The following is a 14,187-nucleotide window of genomic DNA, read 5'->3' as shown; positions in this document are numbered from 1 at the left end:
TTTAAATTCACAGGCTGCAGTCTTTAAGGCAAGGGTTACAGCTAAGATAGACAGAGACCTCTAGGTCCAGACTGTGTTATATCTTCTGTTCATGATGGGTTAAACTTTCCACAGCGAGACCTGCAATAATATTTTCATAACTACTGAATTTACTTGAGAGCCTAAATTTGCATCGGTGACTGAAGAGCTTAAATTTCCTTGAAAATCAGTGGTCTCCTAAACGGTGTTGAAATTGGGACACAGCAGTCACTCAAACCTCAACCTACAAAGACGTTCAGAGACCAAATTCCCACTGGTTTCCATTTGACTTAAGCTTTTAAGTGAATTTGTGAGTTGGGGTGTTAGGTAAAATTTTAGGCCCATAAAGAATAAGTGCAAAATGATTATTACAAGGTTTGGTGTTTTTAATAAAATATGGAAGTCCTGGTTATCACTTCTTAGTGTGATAAGACAATTTCATTAGCAGGCTGGTTTCTTGCCTTTTAAATGCTATCAGCATGAGGAACTGAAGATGCACCTCTGATATTGGCTCTTTTGTTGCTGAAATGGACGCCCTAAGTCCCTGGTTTTCTTTTTGTGTGCATGGAAAAAAACCAAAAAGTAGTTTTTTATCTTTTTCTCTTGGTTCTCTTGGGCGCAGTGGGTCTTGGACCTTTTGTAGTGACTTCCTATTCATAAACATTCAATGGTCTTAAATCCCGGAGCCAGCATGCAGTGCTCATGCATAACAACATACAGCATGGATTTGAGATATTTAACAAGCATCTTCCTTTTCCTTTCTTGCCATGATGTTGAGGACTGTGAAACTGCTTAAATGAATGAATGGGGTGGAGATCAGCCCATGTTTCCGTGTCAGAGAAGTTATTGATGGTCATGTTGTTGATAAATGAATTTGTTTCCCAATATCACCCAACCCAACCGTTCTTCACAGTACCAAAGGGGTGAGGCTGAATCTGTTTGGCATCGATTGTTTCCCACCATTTCTTCCCTACTGAGATCTTTTCTAAAACCTTCTGCAAGTGAGCATATGTTGAAGTGAGCCCAGTGGGGCTGCATCCTGCCAGGTTCTGAAACTGGGGGAGTGGTGCTGGGCACACTCTGCAGAGCTTTAATGTCATCTTTAAGGTCAACAGTTTGAGCCCCGGCTATCTAAAAGGAAGTTATGAAATATTTACATTAGCAATGTTGTACGGTTAAGAGACACTTAAAACGTCAGCCACTTTATTTTACTGACTTGCAATGCATACCTCCAGGTATCTGGCATGCTCAGGGAGATAATTTCTCTCTGGAATTTTGGTTGCATGGACATTCGTAATATACTGACTTCCACAAAGAATTGATTTCCACACAAAATTCCCTGCTTGCCTAAAACCCCTGCCCTCCAGCCTCTAGCTGGCTGAATAAATATGCGGGTTTTTTTCCTTATGAATCATCTGTAGAACGCATGATTGGAGTCACAAGTAAAAGATCCTGGAAATAATGTGACTGGACTGCAGAAGTATTTTGTTAAAGGAAAATGGTCTGTGTCTGCACTTTCGGAAAAAGCAGCAGTTTTACCCGGGGATAGAGAAAGCAGTGCTTTGGGTATCGATACTTCTTTGTTGCTTGACAGGTGTCAGAGATCACAACTGCAGGGAACACAGTTGGATGGGTCAGGAGAAAGTAATTGGTATATGGAGGCTTTCACCTCTAGGTCACCAGGCTTGGCTTTGATTTGGACCACCAGGGACCAAAAAGTCATTAGTGTTTTAACAGTGTCCGGTGACCTATGAATAGTAGTGGTGGGTGTCAGTCCCAATCTTAGAGAACAAGCTCTTCTTATAGCTGATCATAGACTGCCTTTAGAGAACTAGTTACCTCCAGAGAGCAATTAATCTTATCTAAGGATAGACCTGAAGAATTGCCCTCTAGACATGCCTATGCCTTATTTTCTCCTGGAAAGGGAGCCTAGGACTTACCAGCCTGGACTTCAGCATCAATTTTTTACACATCTAAGGTAGGTGAAAGGGACCATGCCCAGGTGTGCGCATGAAAACATTGCTGATAGACACCATCCAAAGCCATCTCGGTTTGGCTGCTGTCCGAATGAAGCAGGTAAAATCAGGCTTTTTCCCTAGAGTAGAAAAGCTTCTAACCCATTGTATATAGCCCACATGACCCACTTGCTACAGACTTGCTACCAAACTCCTAATTTTAAGGCCAAGCAGATATTATGTTCACTTTTTTTCCCCACCTCTTGCAATAATAACAGTTGGACTTGATGATCTTAAAGGTCTCTTTGAAGCAAAACCATTCTATGGTTCTGTGACTCATTAAGCTATACTAAATGACAACTTACAGCACATCTTCCCATGGTTATTCACTTACCCTGTTAAAAAGAATCCAAATCAAGTAATTTACCACACATCTAAGTTTAGTTGTTCAGCCACTGACATATCCCAAAGACGTAGTTCTCTGCTTTCTCTTGATTTTTAGGGGTCTCACATTGCAGTGGCAATGCTATTTCCTTTTACTGTATTTGTGTTGGGAGATATGAGAAAGATACAGATTGAGAAGTAAATCAATACTCTGAGTAGTTTGTGATTTACCTTTCTTTCATGACACGGCCTTCCTACTTAGAAAGGATTTTATAGGGTTAAGAAGTTTTCCACACACTTACTACTTCTTGAAGAATTATGGCAATACCATTTTTCTGTCATTTGTTTCTATTGCTTGGCCAACCCTTGTTGCCTGGCTTGAGAACAGTTTTGGGATTTTTAAGAGTGGTCCAAGGACAGAGTGAAAACAGGATGAAATCAAGGACACAGAAACAAGGAACCAGCTTCTGCCAGACAGAATTACCAGAATTTGAATGGACCTCAGTTGAGATTTCAGTTTGCATTTTTCTTAAGCTTATTTTAATTTCCAGAAACCTATGGTAACCTTTTCTTCACAGTCACATATGTTTCTCTGCAGGGTAACACAGTGTACGCTGCTGGGTATGGCTATTTCTTTCATCTCTCCCCTGAGGGACCATCCAAAACGCCTCTCCTGTCCTTCAGTGAGAACATAGCTCATTCCTGCGCAAGGTACTTGGGGACTTTTTGTTAAAGAGATTTTCCTTCAGTGCGTGGTAGTGCTAACTATAATTGCAGTGGTGAGCAGAAAAGGCTTTGCTCCTCCTTTCAGGATTTTTTTTTCCAATTTTGCACCCTTTTAGGGCATCCTCTCTTTAAGCAGAGTTCTCCACAGCAGAGCAGAATCAGCGTTTGACAGCAATCAGCGATGTGGTTGTACGTGTTTTTCAGGGCCTGATCCTAAATGCTTTCCTTAAGAGTTTCAATGCAGTCCTTTCTTCCTTGTTTACAAGCCTGATTTGTGAACTTGCAGCATTTCCAGTGATTTTAACAAGCTCCTTCAATTTACCCCCTTGTTTAAATGATCCAGATGTAGTTTAAGGTGCCATATTTAACATATTTCCTCACCAACCATTTAACAGCAAAGTACTGAAGCACGCGCTCATGTGTTAGATTTAAAGCTCATTTTCAAAGCGTACCAGACGTTTTGAGCAGAAGAGGGTGTGCAGGAGAACAGGTACATGATTTCTTTCTTACTCTCCTCCTTTAACATCTCCTGCAGGCCACCATTAGAGACATGATACTGGCTTAGGCAATCTGGAGTGGTGTTTCTGACCTCTAGATGCTTCATATCATAGCAGCATGAACACTCAACTTTTAGAGTTCGGCTTCTGATTAAGTGGATTGAAGTAGAGACTAAGCACTTTGTAGTCCGACGGGATAAAAGGGGCTGTATGCGCGTCAGACATTACATAGAACGTCCAGGAACAGATATTCACTAGAGCTTTTGCCAGTACTTCCTTAAAATAGTGGTGATAGTAAAAAATGACGTCGTGCTAAAAGTCAGTGGACGAAGTCACTGTAATTTTGAGGAAATCTGGGTATGAATCTGGATTTAAAATCCCTGAGAAGGTCAAACCAAGGGCTGCATTCAGGAACATGTACATTTGTGTTGTGAACCGGAATAATTTGGAATGTACTCCAAGTTGGCTGAATCCAGGATCTAGAAAAGCCTTATCTGTCCAGATTCATGTTGGGCTCATCTGAAGCCAACAGAGGTTGAAAGCTCCTAAGCATGGTGAGGGTGTTTTGCAGCGAGAACCTATAAGTGGTTCTGTACAATGGTTGTTAGCCCTGGTGTGGCTAATTCTGAAAATACTTGAAAAAAGAAATTTTAAGTATGATCTCTGGCATGATTCGATGCCCAAAATGAATATTTGTTATCCACCATGGATTAAATTATCGATAAAGTCTCACGCAGAGAACTGTTACGGATTTAAGATTTTAGATATCAAAATGATGGCTGGGAAAATCTGCTTGTGAATTCATGCACTGGAAAGAAACAGTCTCCTTTGCTTTCTTTCCTAAACAGGTATGGGTTGCTGGTGTACCCCGAATATTTGCCAGACAGCCCAAACAGACCTGTTCAGTTCAACAGCTTCACCGCTTGGAGCAGCCAAGGTGGAGCACAGGTAAGTTTGTTGTGACGATCCTGTGTGATGTTGTCATGGTTTAACCCCAGCCAGTAACTAGGACCATGCAGCCGTTCACTCACTTCCCTGCTCCCCCCCAAGTAGGGAGGGGAGAAGAGGGAGCAAAAGGAGAAGAAAAACTTGTGAATTGATATAAAGACAGTTTAATCCAACAGTAATGGAAGAGAAAACCAATAAAAATGGTAAAAGAATATACAAAATAAAGTGATCGTAGAATCATAAAATAGAATCATACAACGGTTTGTGTTGGAAGGGACCTTTAAAGACCATCTAGTCCAACCTCCCTGCAATGAGCAGGGACATCTTCAACTAGACCACTTCACTTTCTAGCTATTGTAGCTCCCTATTACTTAATCTGATTTAAAAACCCACGCCACCCTTTATTATCTGGTACTTTCTGCCCGTACTGGTGCTTAGAGGCTGTGATCCTCTTGACATCCCCATCTGATGACCTGAACAAGTTGTATGTGTTTCTCTCTAAGGCCTGTTTTCTAGTCTAACCCATCCTATGGCTCTTCCTTTGAAGCCATCCAATATTTCAGCGTGTTTTTTCAGACTAGTGCATTCTCTTTCTGGAAAAGCTTATTTGTATGAAAAGAAATAAAACAAAAGGACAAGAGGAAACAGCCTCAAGTTGCACCAGGGGAGGTTTAGACTGGATATTAGGAAAAATTTTTACACTGAAAGAGTTATTAAGCATTGGAACAGGCTGCCCAGGGAAGTGGTTGAGTCCCCATCCCTGGAGGTATTTAAGAGACAGGTAGACATAGTGCTTAGAGATATAGTTTAGTGATGGTTTTTGTCAGTTAGGTTGATGGTTGGACTCAATGATCTGAAAGGTCCCTTCAACCTGGGCAATTCTATGATCACTGAAAAGGATGTTTTGCAGTATTGGTTTTGTGGTTATCATCTCTGCTAACTTGTAATTTCTTTGTATGTTACTGACCTAGCACACATTAATAACTAAGTTTATTCTGCTTCTTCCATGGGCTCCCTCTAGGAACAGTCTTCTTGCTGTTAGGTGACTGTAAGCAATACGTCTGGTTATTTTCAATGTAGCATCTTTCTGCTACAAACATTAATTTCTTTACCCTATCCCAAAAATTTAGAGCACTTCTACCCTGTCTATAAGTGATTCTCAGTTCTGATTTTCTTTCATACTGTTCTTTTTTCTTTTTACATGAAAATAAGTTAACAGAATGTAAAGATTTTTGTATTACTAATTAAAAACAGAAACTGGATATTAAGGGGAGATTCTCAAATATTAAATATACATTCAAAATTTTTATGTGTTTTTGCTGTTCCCCTTTCTATTGTATTGTAAGGAAAGCAGAGTTATAAATCAATTTTTGTTTTTTTTTTATTATTCCCTTTTTATATAGATTTTTAGAAGCAGCAACCTTGAAATCCAACATTTCTGGGTTTGTGCTTGCAAAGACTTTGGCATTGAGATCGTAGAAAGCCTGGGAAACACTTCTGTAGCTGGTAGCGTTTTAATTGGACACATTGGGCAAAAGGTAAGCACTTCAGGAATCATTTCAATGTCTCTTGAGTTACACAGCTACACTTCAAACAGGAATTAGGAGAACTAAGAACGTAACCAGAAGAACAGCTGTTGCTCCACGGCAGCTTGGGCAAAACTTGGGATTTTAAATATATATGTCATACAACTTCAGGATGAATTTGGGTACTGTTGTGTTTGCTTAGTCCTCTAACTGTGTTCCACTCCTTGGAAAGATGATGCCTTCAGTACTAGCACCTACAAGGGACATTGATTTGGTGATAACGCGGAGAAACCTGGAGCATCAGTACCACTCTCCCAGCCTGCTGGAACCAAGGATTTTGTTGCTTCTGATGGAAGCAGCAGAAGAGAAATAGCACTTGATCAGCTGGACCCTGCATAATTTTTTGGGTGCTCCATTCATACCAGATGATGATAGAGCTGAGTAGACATCAGCTGTTGAGAAAGCGGAGATCGCGTTCTTCAGGAAAATTCAGTATTTTTTCCAAACATCTTTTTATTTCAGTACAGAAGTTTTGAAGATTTTTTTTGAAACAAATTTGAAACAAGACTTCTGATTTTTCTGTTTGAATTTGGAAGTATTAAATGTAAAAGTATTAATGCATATTCATGTACATTCTTTATAAAACAACATTCAAAAGTAAAACCAAAATCACAGTTCTGTTCAACTTACAAGCCGAAGGATTTTAGTGAGATAAGTGTTAATTTTTTCCCTACTCGTGTTTTTTTCCAAGAATGACATAGTCTCAGAAAAAAACTTAGAATTTCACAGAACCTGAATTTTTGAGAGAAATCATAATTTTTGTTTAAACAGCCTTTTCTAACAAATTCCTACATACCTTTTGCTGTAATAAACAGACACCATTTAACCATACACAACAGGGTTTAGTTTAGTGATTTGAGAATAATGAGGGGGAACAAGAGATTTGATTTCTATCCTAGTTAACACTTTGGTTTCCTCTGCTCTCTCATAGCATCATTGGTCCATCTGGAACAGAGAATGCTGTTTTTTAACTTGAGAATGAAAAAAGCCCTCAAAATGTAACAATTTTATTTATGCAGTAAATATGATCTTCTTCCATTATTTCTTTAGGCAAATGGACAAAGTCCTTTGGGTGTTACCAGGTTGTTAACAGATTAAGAACATGGAGAACAATGGAATTTGTGTTACAACTGGCCACAGCTGCTTGTTCATGATTTAGATGGGTTTTTTCTCCTTTGCTCAGTTTTCTACTGTTGTTTATGAAATTAATTTTCTCTCTGACTGGCAGAAAAATAGTTTTAAATGAGTTTTCTTCGGAAGCTCACAGAAAGAATTCTTTGTAGTGGGTCTATTGAAAGTATATAGCTCAGATATCAGCATGGCCTCACCAGTCCAACCTTGCAGAATCCCAATGACACGTTGAATTTCTTTTGGACACTAAAGGGTGGATGTCTTTGTTTTCGATTTGCAGGATCCATGGAAAGACTCCGATGTTGTACTTGTTAAGAGATTTAGAGGCGCTCAGCTGTGCCTTGTTTCTTGCAGTACCCCAGGGGGGTGATTATCTTTGATTATCTCATGATAAGAGCCTCCTTGTCATAATTTACATCTTAATTTATGTAATTCTCCCTTTAATAATGAAGTCTCTTTAATATCAATTAAAACTTTATGACATTAATTTAATGGGAACCTTGGATATTCCTCTCTGCTAGCCCTTCCAGTTTTTGAAAGTGCTTTTAAACAAGATTGTTTTCTGGAACTATCAGGGCATTTAAAAACTGGGGCTTTGATCAATTAAAACATTAGTGGCAGGGCTAAATCTAGAGCCTGTAAAAGCCAAGGGAAAGACTTTCGTTAGCTTCCTAGGCATTCAGCAAGTCTCTTCCATTCTTTCATAAAGCAACTCATCGGCCTTATGGAGCCCTTTGAGGAAAAACATTTCTTCCTGAAAAACCAAGAGGTCTGAGACAGGTGACACAAACTAGGGAGCAATTGCCATCTCACATCCTTCTTCTATTTGCTGTCTACTTAAATAAAATAAAATAACTAAAAAAAACAAAAAACAAAGATAGAAATGGGAGTGGGATGGAAGAACAGGCAAATGTAAGCTAAAAACTGATAGAGTCTTTCTGGCCAACTTGTTACCAGAAGCTTTTTACTTCTGCTTAGCGGTGACTTGGAAGAAGATCGTCCAAGAACTAGGACCATCACCTTGGGTGTTTTGGCCTCAGGCTAAAAAAGGTGATGGATCTACTGTCTCTTAATGAGACTGAAGATAGCACCATCTCGTTGAAGTGATAAACTATTTATAAGAGTCCATTTCTTTCTCGATTTTCATTTAAAGAGGATGTTTCCACAGAGGGTGCATTTCTTGATTGGTTCTCTACTGACACTTTTGAAAGTTGTTACACAAAAGGGTTTATTGGCTTCAGAAAGAGCATCACGCATTCCTGCCAGCCCTTTCCCCTCCAGCCTACCCACTAGCTCTGAGCACATCCTTCTTCCCAGCCTGTCTCCGAGAGAAGTTGGCAGAGATGTGCACTTCCCCTGTGTCATGGCCTACAATCAATCACCACAAAATCTAGTTTGTCCAATGTGTTTCCCATCACTTGTGGGTTTTGCTTTTCCTTTTCATGTCTTATGTTTTCTCCTGTGTCTCACTGATATACTTAACTTCTTGTTGTTCTGATGGACCCTGATGTCAACCAGGGCTTTGAAGAGAGCCCAGCTTAAGTGCTTTCCCCCACCCTCAGCCACACACAAGGGCTTTGTGTCTCAGCAATCAGGTTTTTCTTAGAACTTAAATTAGGATGATTAACTTCGTAGAGTAGTGAAATTTCCTGCCTGCTGGACAAGACAAGTTAAAGTAAAAGGCACTGTAAGCAAATCTGCTCACTGTTCCTTCCAGGTGGATTCTTTCTTCCCAGGGAATGTGCAATTTCCTTTTCCTTTGAATGTCCAACCTTTACTAATATGCAAAAACCTGGACAAAGCAAAAAAGGCAATCACTGCCCTGAATGTAATACTATCACATACTGTAAAAGGTGAATTAAACAGATGTTACCTGTCAGAATTTGCAAAGCGATAGCTTAGATCTGTCCTTCAAACAGCGTACATTGCCCCACAACCGTGAGCTTGAGTGCAATCACATCCGTGTGTCCAGCTGCTGCATCCTGGATTCATTAAACTTGGAGATTCACACAGGGATATGTTTCCCAGTGCTCTTCATTTCTTTATTGCAGGATAGGACCTGCATGTCAGCAGGACTGAAAACTCCCAAAAGATACCAGCTATTCATCTCCAACACAGCTTTCAGGAACTTTGATGTGAACACTTGCGCAGCGATGAGGACTTGTTCTGGCTGTTACCAAGGACAGGGTAAGTCAGATTTACGCTTATTTATCGGGGTTTACACAGTCCCTGGCTTCCTCCCATCTCAAATTCATCTGTTTAGAAGTTCATATTATCCACTGACAACCATTGATAGATATTTCAGCTGAAGCCCACAAAAAGCACCTTATAATGATGAAGAGTTACTGGCCCCAGTTTTTCTTCTCTAATCTTGTCACTGTGTTTGCAGTAGGTGCAGTATCAAGGGATAGGTTTTGAGGTATTTGCGTACTTGCTCTCCTTAGGTTTCACTGCACTAAGTAGTTTTCAAAAGTGTCACTCTGTTTCACTTCCCCAACTGTGACAGAAGGATAATAGCTCTTCCCCATTCACAGGGAGGTGGGGCATGAGATGACGATACGTAGATGCAAGATAAATACTGTGTGTGAAGTGCAGCTCAGATGAACGGAGAAAATCCCTGAACTGGGATTATAGAGATATCCATAACAACCAGTCCTCAACAATACTCACTGTCTTTAGCCTGTACATTTTGCTGACACTGCTGGAGGGCTGAACCAGAGCCTTTAGCTGCTTTGCTCTGCATGGGCTGAGGTTGCAGGTTCTCTCCAATCTCCCTTGGAAATAGCTTCATCGCTTAGTTGAAGCCACATACCACACACATTTTTAGGACTAAGGTAGCCTTATTTTTGCACTGATTTCATTTTCTCAGTGTAAGGGTTTTTTATACACAGACTTGTTACTGCTACTTCATTTTAGGAGGTAAAATTTCAAGAGTGATGATTTGTTTAATAGCTATGACAGAACCTCGCAGAATTTCACCAAGCTCCTACCTCAGGCCAGCCTAAACCTTAGGTGAATTTGCCTAAGATAACGTGTAAATTAAGCATCCTTTTGAGCTTTGAAGAGGTACCCAAAGGCTCTTTGAAGAATGTTCCAACTGCAATTACCTCTTAAATATATTTATATATAAACTTATACTGCCCTACAATAACATAACAGAGAAAAAGACTTCAGGAGGTGAGATCAAAGGACAGGGGGAATAATAAAATCTGACTCAGAGAGGCTACAACTGACAATATGATATTCAAATAGTAACCAAATGTGGTGCATGGATGCCCATGCCAAAGCTGCCTTGTTATGGTCCATGGGGCAATGATTTTCTGACACTTATGGAAATATTAATGTGTTCAAAAACTTCCTCTATTCTGCGTGAATATTCCTCCTTTTGTAGCTATCTGCATCACAGTAGTGGAAAGATCCTCCAGCCACACTTTTCAGCCAAGGCTTTATTGTGCCAGGTGCTGTACACATGCACACAGGTATATTTACACAAACATAAACAGTCCTTATCTCTAAAGAATTTATCTTATAAACAAGGCAGAAAGGATCTATAAGAATTGCTGATTTGGGGACTGCAACTTTTGGCAGTGGGACTTGCGAATAAGCATTTGGAGTCACTGAGGAGATGCCGGTAGGGCCAGGAGCAGCACCTGGATCAAAGGAGTCTGTAACCACAAGTTCTTTCACAACAGGGCACTGGACAGGTGGGACCTGGCCATAGCATGGCAGTGGCAATTCCTACAACCATCTCTGTTTATTTATTTATGTTCCTGAATCTCCCCTTCTTGACTAGGCAGATGTTTTTCCAAAGCAAAGATGAAATGAAGCTAGTCTCCTTTTCTCCAGAGACGTCTTCAGGCCTATTACTTGAAGAGGTCAATCTGTTTCTGAAATGCTGTTTGTTTCCCCCAGGTGGGTTTACAGTGAGAACGGAACGTCTGACCTTCATCAACTCACCTTTCCAAGTGTCCTTCCCTTTTCCTCACTCTGCCATCCTGGAGGATCTTGACGGCTCTATCACAGGGCAGAAAGGAAGTCGACTCGTCCCTTCCACAGATATCCTGGCAGTATCTTGCACAACCAGTGCAAACTTCAGCCAAGCTTCTAGTGTCAGTGTTTGTGGCAGCGACATTGTTTTCCACCGTATGTCTCTTCATTTGTAAGTAAACATTCCACTTCTGAAAAATCGGCATGGATGTTGCTTGCTATGTTTTATATTGAGAGAGCTTCTGGTTCTGAACTGGAGTCCCAGAACTCTTCCCTGCTGGGTCCTAAACTAGGTCAAAAGCCTGAGCGCTGGCATACATTAGTCGGTGTTGTTATCCATGTGATCTCTGGAATTAGTTTTGTTCTAGCTACTTGTCTTCGCCCAGATAGTTCTCAGGCATGGTTTGAGAGAGAGAGCAGAAGGACCGTTCCCAACTGGGATTTTGGATGTAGTCATCATGGTTTTGGGAGGGAGCTTTGTTGCATGGACAGCTATGAGAATTATGTATGCAAGTTGGCCTCCAGGCCAGAGGTCAGTCTTTGATTTATTTCTTTACTAATTTAGATATGGCCTGCCCAATTTCATGTTTTTTTCTGATGTTCTCTGCAAGCTGCTTATCTTTCTTATCTTAGTATCCTATCTGTAGTCTTGATTCCTGTCCAGAGGCAATTCTGGCAGTGTTAAGTGGGCCTTTAAGTGGAGGCTGTGATGTATTGCTATTTTGTCACTCTTCAAATTAGCAGAGGGGCATAAACTGGCCTTTGTAGAAATAATAATCCAGCTCAAGGTGGGCATGGATGTTTAAAATGAGATTGATGGCCAACCCCAGACAGAAGAGATTTAGTGGGAAAATTGCAAACTTTGGAAGATTTTCCAAACTCTGATATATAAAATGCTTCCAGGTCATGAGAGAAACACCTCAGTTGTTAATAAGATGTAGTCTTAAAAAAAAATTTTAAAGAGTTTGAATTTAATTAAATTTTAAGTCAAGTTCTGAGAGTGTTTCCTTTTATGCTCATTGTGAGAGATTTCCTCAAATGCTCCCAAAGAATAAGTGGTCATGAATAGGGTAGATTTCATGTCTTAGGCAGACATTTGGGAATTCCTGGCATAAAAAGAAAGGGGGTGGAAAAGGCTTTTAGTGATCTAAACACGACTCCTACTTTTCTTCCCATGCTCATCTTCCCTTCCCTGCTCAACATTTCACTTTTCTTCTTTTTTTGAAGTACAAGCCTGAACCATTATCCATTTTTGCAGTTTCAGATTAGTGGTACACAGGCAGAAATCCTGAAGTGCTCTGTCAGAAGGCAATTAATAATTCACATCTGTCTTATAATTTGTGTTTTAGAAGAAGGAGGAAAAAAACTCCCTTCCCAAATAGGAAAAAAAAAATAATCACTTGTTCCATTGAAGGGGAAAACTATGACCTTCAGCTACCTGCAGGCTTTGCATGTTATCACTCTTTCTCATAACAAAGACAAAAGTCTGCAGTAAATTAAGAGTTGGGAATCATTCTTATTTAACAAAAAGGGTACTGGGTAGAAGACAAAATACAACTGTGCTAGTTCTCTTTCTGGACCATTTAGACACGAGTTCTTAGGAAAATCAATTCCCTTTCTAATCTGTGTTTACCTTGACTATATGGACTACCAGCCCTTTGGATCAATGCTGTGCAGGTGGATGGAGCTTCTCACAACATTGCCTGTAGTTTGATTTGAGTCCTTTTGGATACTGCCACAATGTAAATGTTAATAATTCATGCTAGCTAATGTATTCAGTACACCTTATTCCTCCTTGCATCAAAAGGTATTTAAGGAGTGACTACAAACAGGAGTTCAGCTTCACCATTGCTGTTGAACTCTGGAAAAGCTAGAGCCCTGACCTAAACTTTGTCTTCCCCAGTAAATTGCTTAAGAATTTTAGATTAGTCATATCAATGACCAGGTGCTTCTCAATCAACCTTTTATTTCAAGCAAGTTGTCTTTCTTTCCCTTCTTTGTTCTTCATCTACACAAGCTGGGAGTCAACTTACATCAAAGATCCTTGGCAGTCTGAGTAGCAGAAGCCAGCTGTTAGCCTGTCCCTTGAGTAACCCAAGACACTAAGACCATCCTCTTGTGTTTCTTCCAGATCTTCTCCCCTAGGTAGGTCCTACCAGCCAAATCACCGTCATGTGCAGTTGAAAGACTGTCAGCATGAAGCCAAGCAGAGCAGGCAACAGCCTGCATTCAAAGCAAAGAGTCAGGGAGGCTTCAGTCACACGGACAGAGCTCCAAAATGGACCTGATAGAGGAACAGGGTAGGGAATGAAAGGAGCTGGAGAGGATGAAGGAAGAAAGTCAATTAATAAAGTATCCACAGCATGACCAGAGAATGAGGGGGTGGAGGGAGAAACAGAAAGGGTGAATTTTGTCCAGATGTATTTGAAGAGTGTTCACAATAAAAAGGGAATAGTTTAGGATTAAGGCAACAAAACATGACTAGGAAGAATTGGCAGAGGTTGAGTAGGGAAAATAAAGACAGGTGGGTGACAGGAAAAATTTCCTAACAGTGAAGTCTCTTGGATTCATCTAATTTCAGTAAAAAGATGAAAATATTGTTACTTGGCTTTCTTTAGTTTCTCATGAGCAAAGAATTAAAAATCACTCTGGAAGAAATCTTTCTGTTGTGTTCTACCAGGCCCTGGAATATGCGACCTGTCAGATCTGCAACTTGCTAGTTGTACTTACTCCTCGTGGTAAGCCCTGGAGTCAGTAAAACAGGGATGCTATCAAAACCAGAGGTAAAAAACAGATTACAAGCTGCTGAGCCCAAGCCTTAAGCACTGAACTCACTTTTGCTAATCATCAGGACGGAGTAATAGCACAAGAGCATCCTCTTTTTGGCATGAAGTCACGCTGTACAAGGAGAAGGTTTCAAGCAATAGCAGTAAAACAGTCTTATCCCCTGTGCTC

The 14,187-nt window shown here is 40.3% G+C and overlaps 1 protein-coding gene across 1 annotated transcript in view; it reads left to right on the top strand.

The window, feature by feature from the left end:
- The window catches only part of PKHD1 (PKHD1 ciliary IPT domain containing fibrocystin/polyductin), a 276,108-nt gene that overhangs the window by 129,446 nt on the left and 132,475 nt on the right, over window positions 1–14,187 (top strand). Inside the window, exons 42-46 of the mRNA XM_074582079.1 lie at window positions 2,956–3,068; window positions 4,429–4,528; window positions 5,932–6,066; window positions 9,297–9,432; window positions 11,158–11,404. Of these exons, the coding sequence (XP_074438180.1) occupies window positions 2,956–3,068; window positions 4,429–4,528; window positions 5,932–6,066; window positions 9,297–9,432; window positions 11,158–11,404 (731 nt within the window). The remainder of the gene's footprint in view (window positions 1–2,955; window positions 3,069–4,428; window positions 4,529–5,931; window positions 6,067–9,296; window positions 9,433–11,157; window positions 11,405–14,187) is intronic.

Source organism: Larus michahellis, chromosome 3 (genome assembly GCF_964199755.1).
Source record: "Larus michahellis chromosome 3, bLarMic1.1, whole genome shotgun sequence".
Taxonomy (NCBI): domain Eukaryota; kingdom Metazoa; phylum Chordata; class Aves; order Charadriiformes; family Laridae; genus Larus; species Larus michahellis.
Note: the sequence above shows the minus strand (reverse complement) of the source record. Positions and strands in the feature narration are given on the sequence as shown.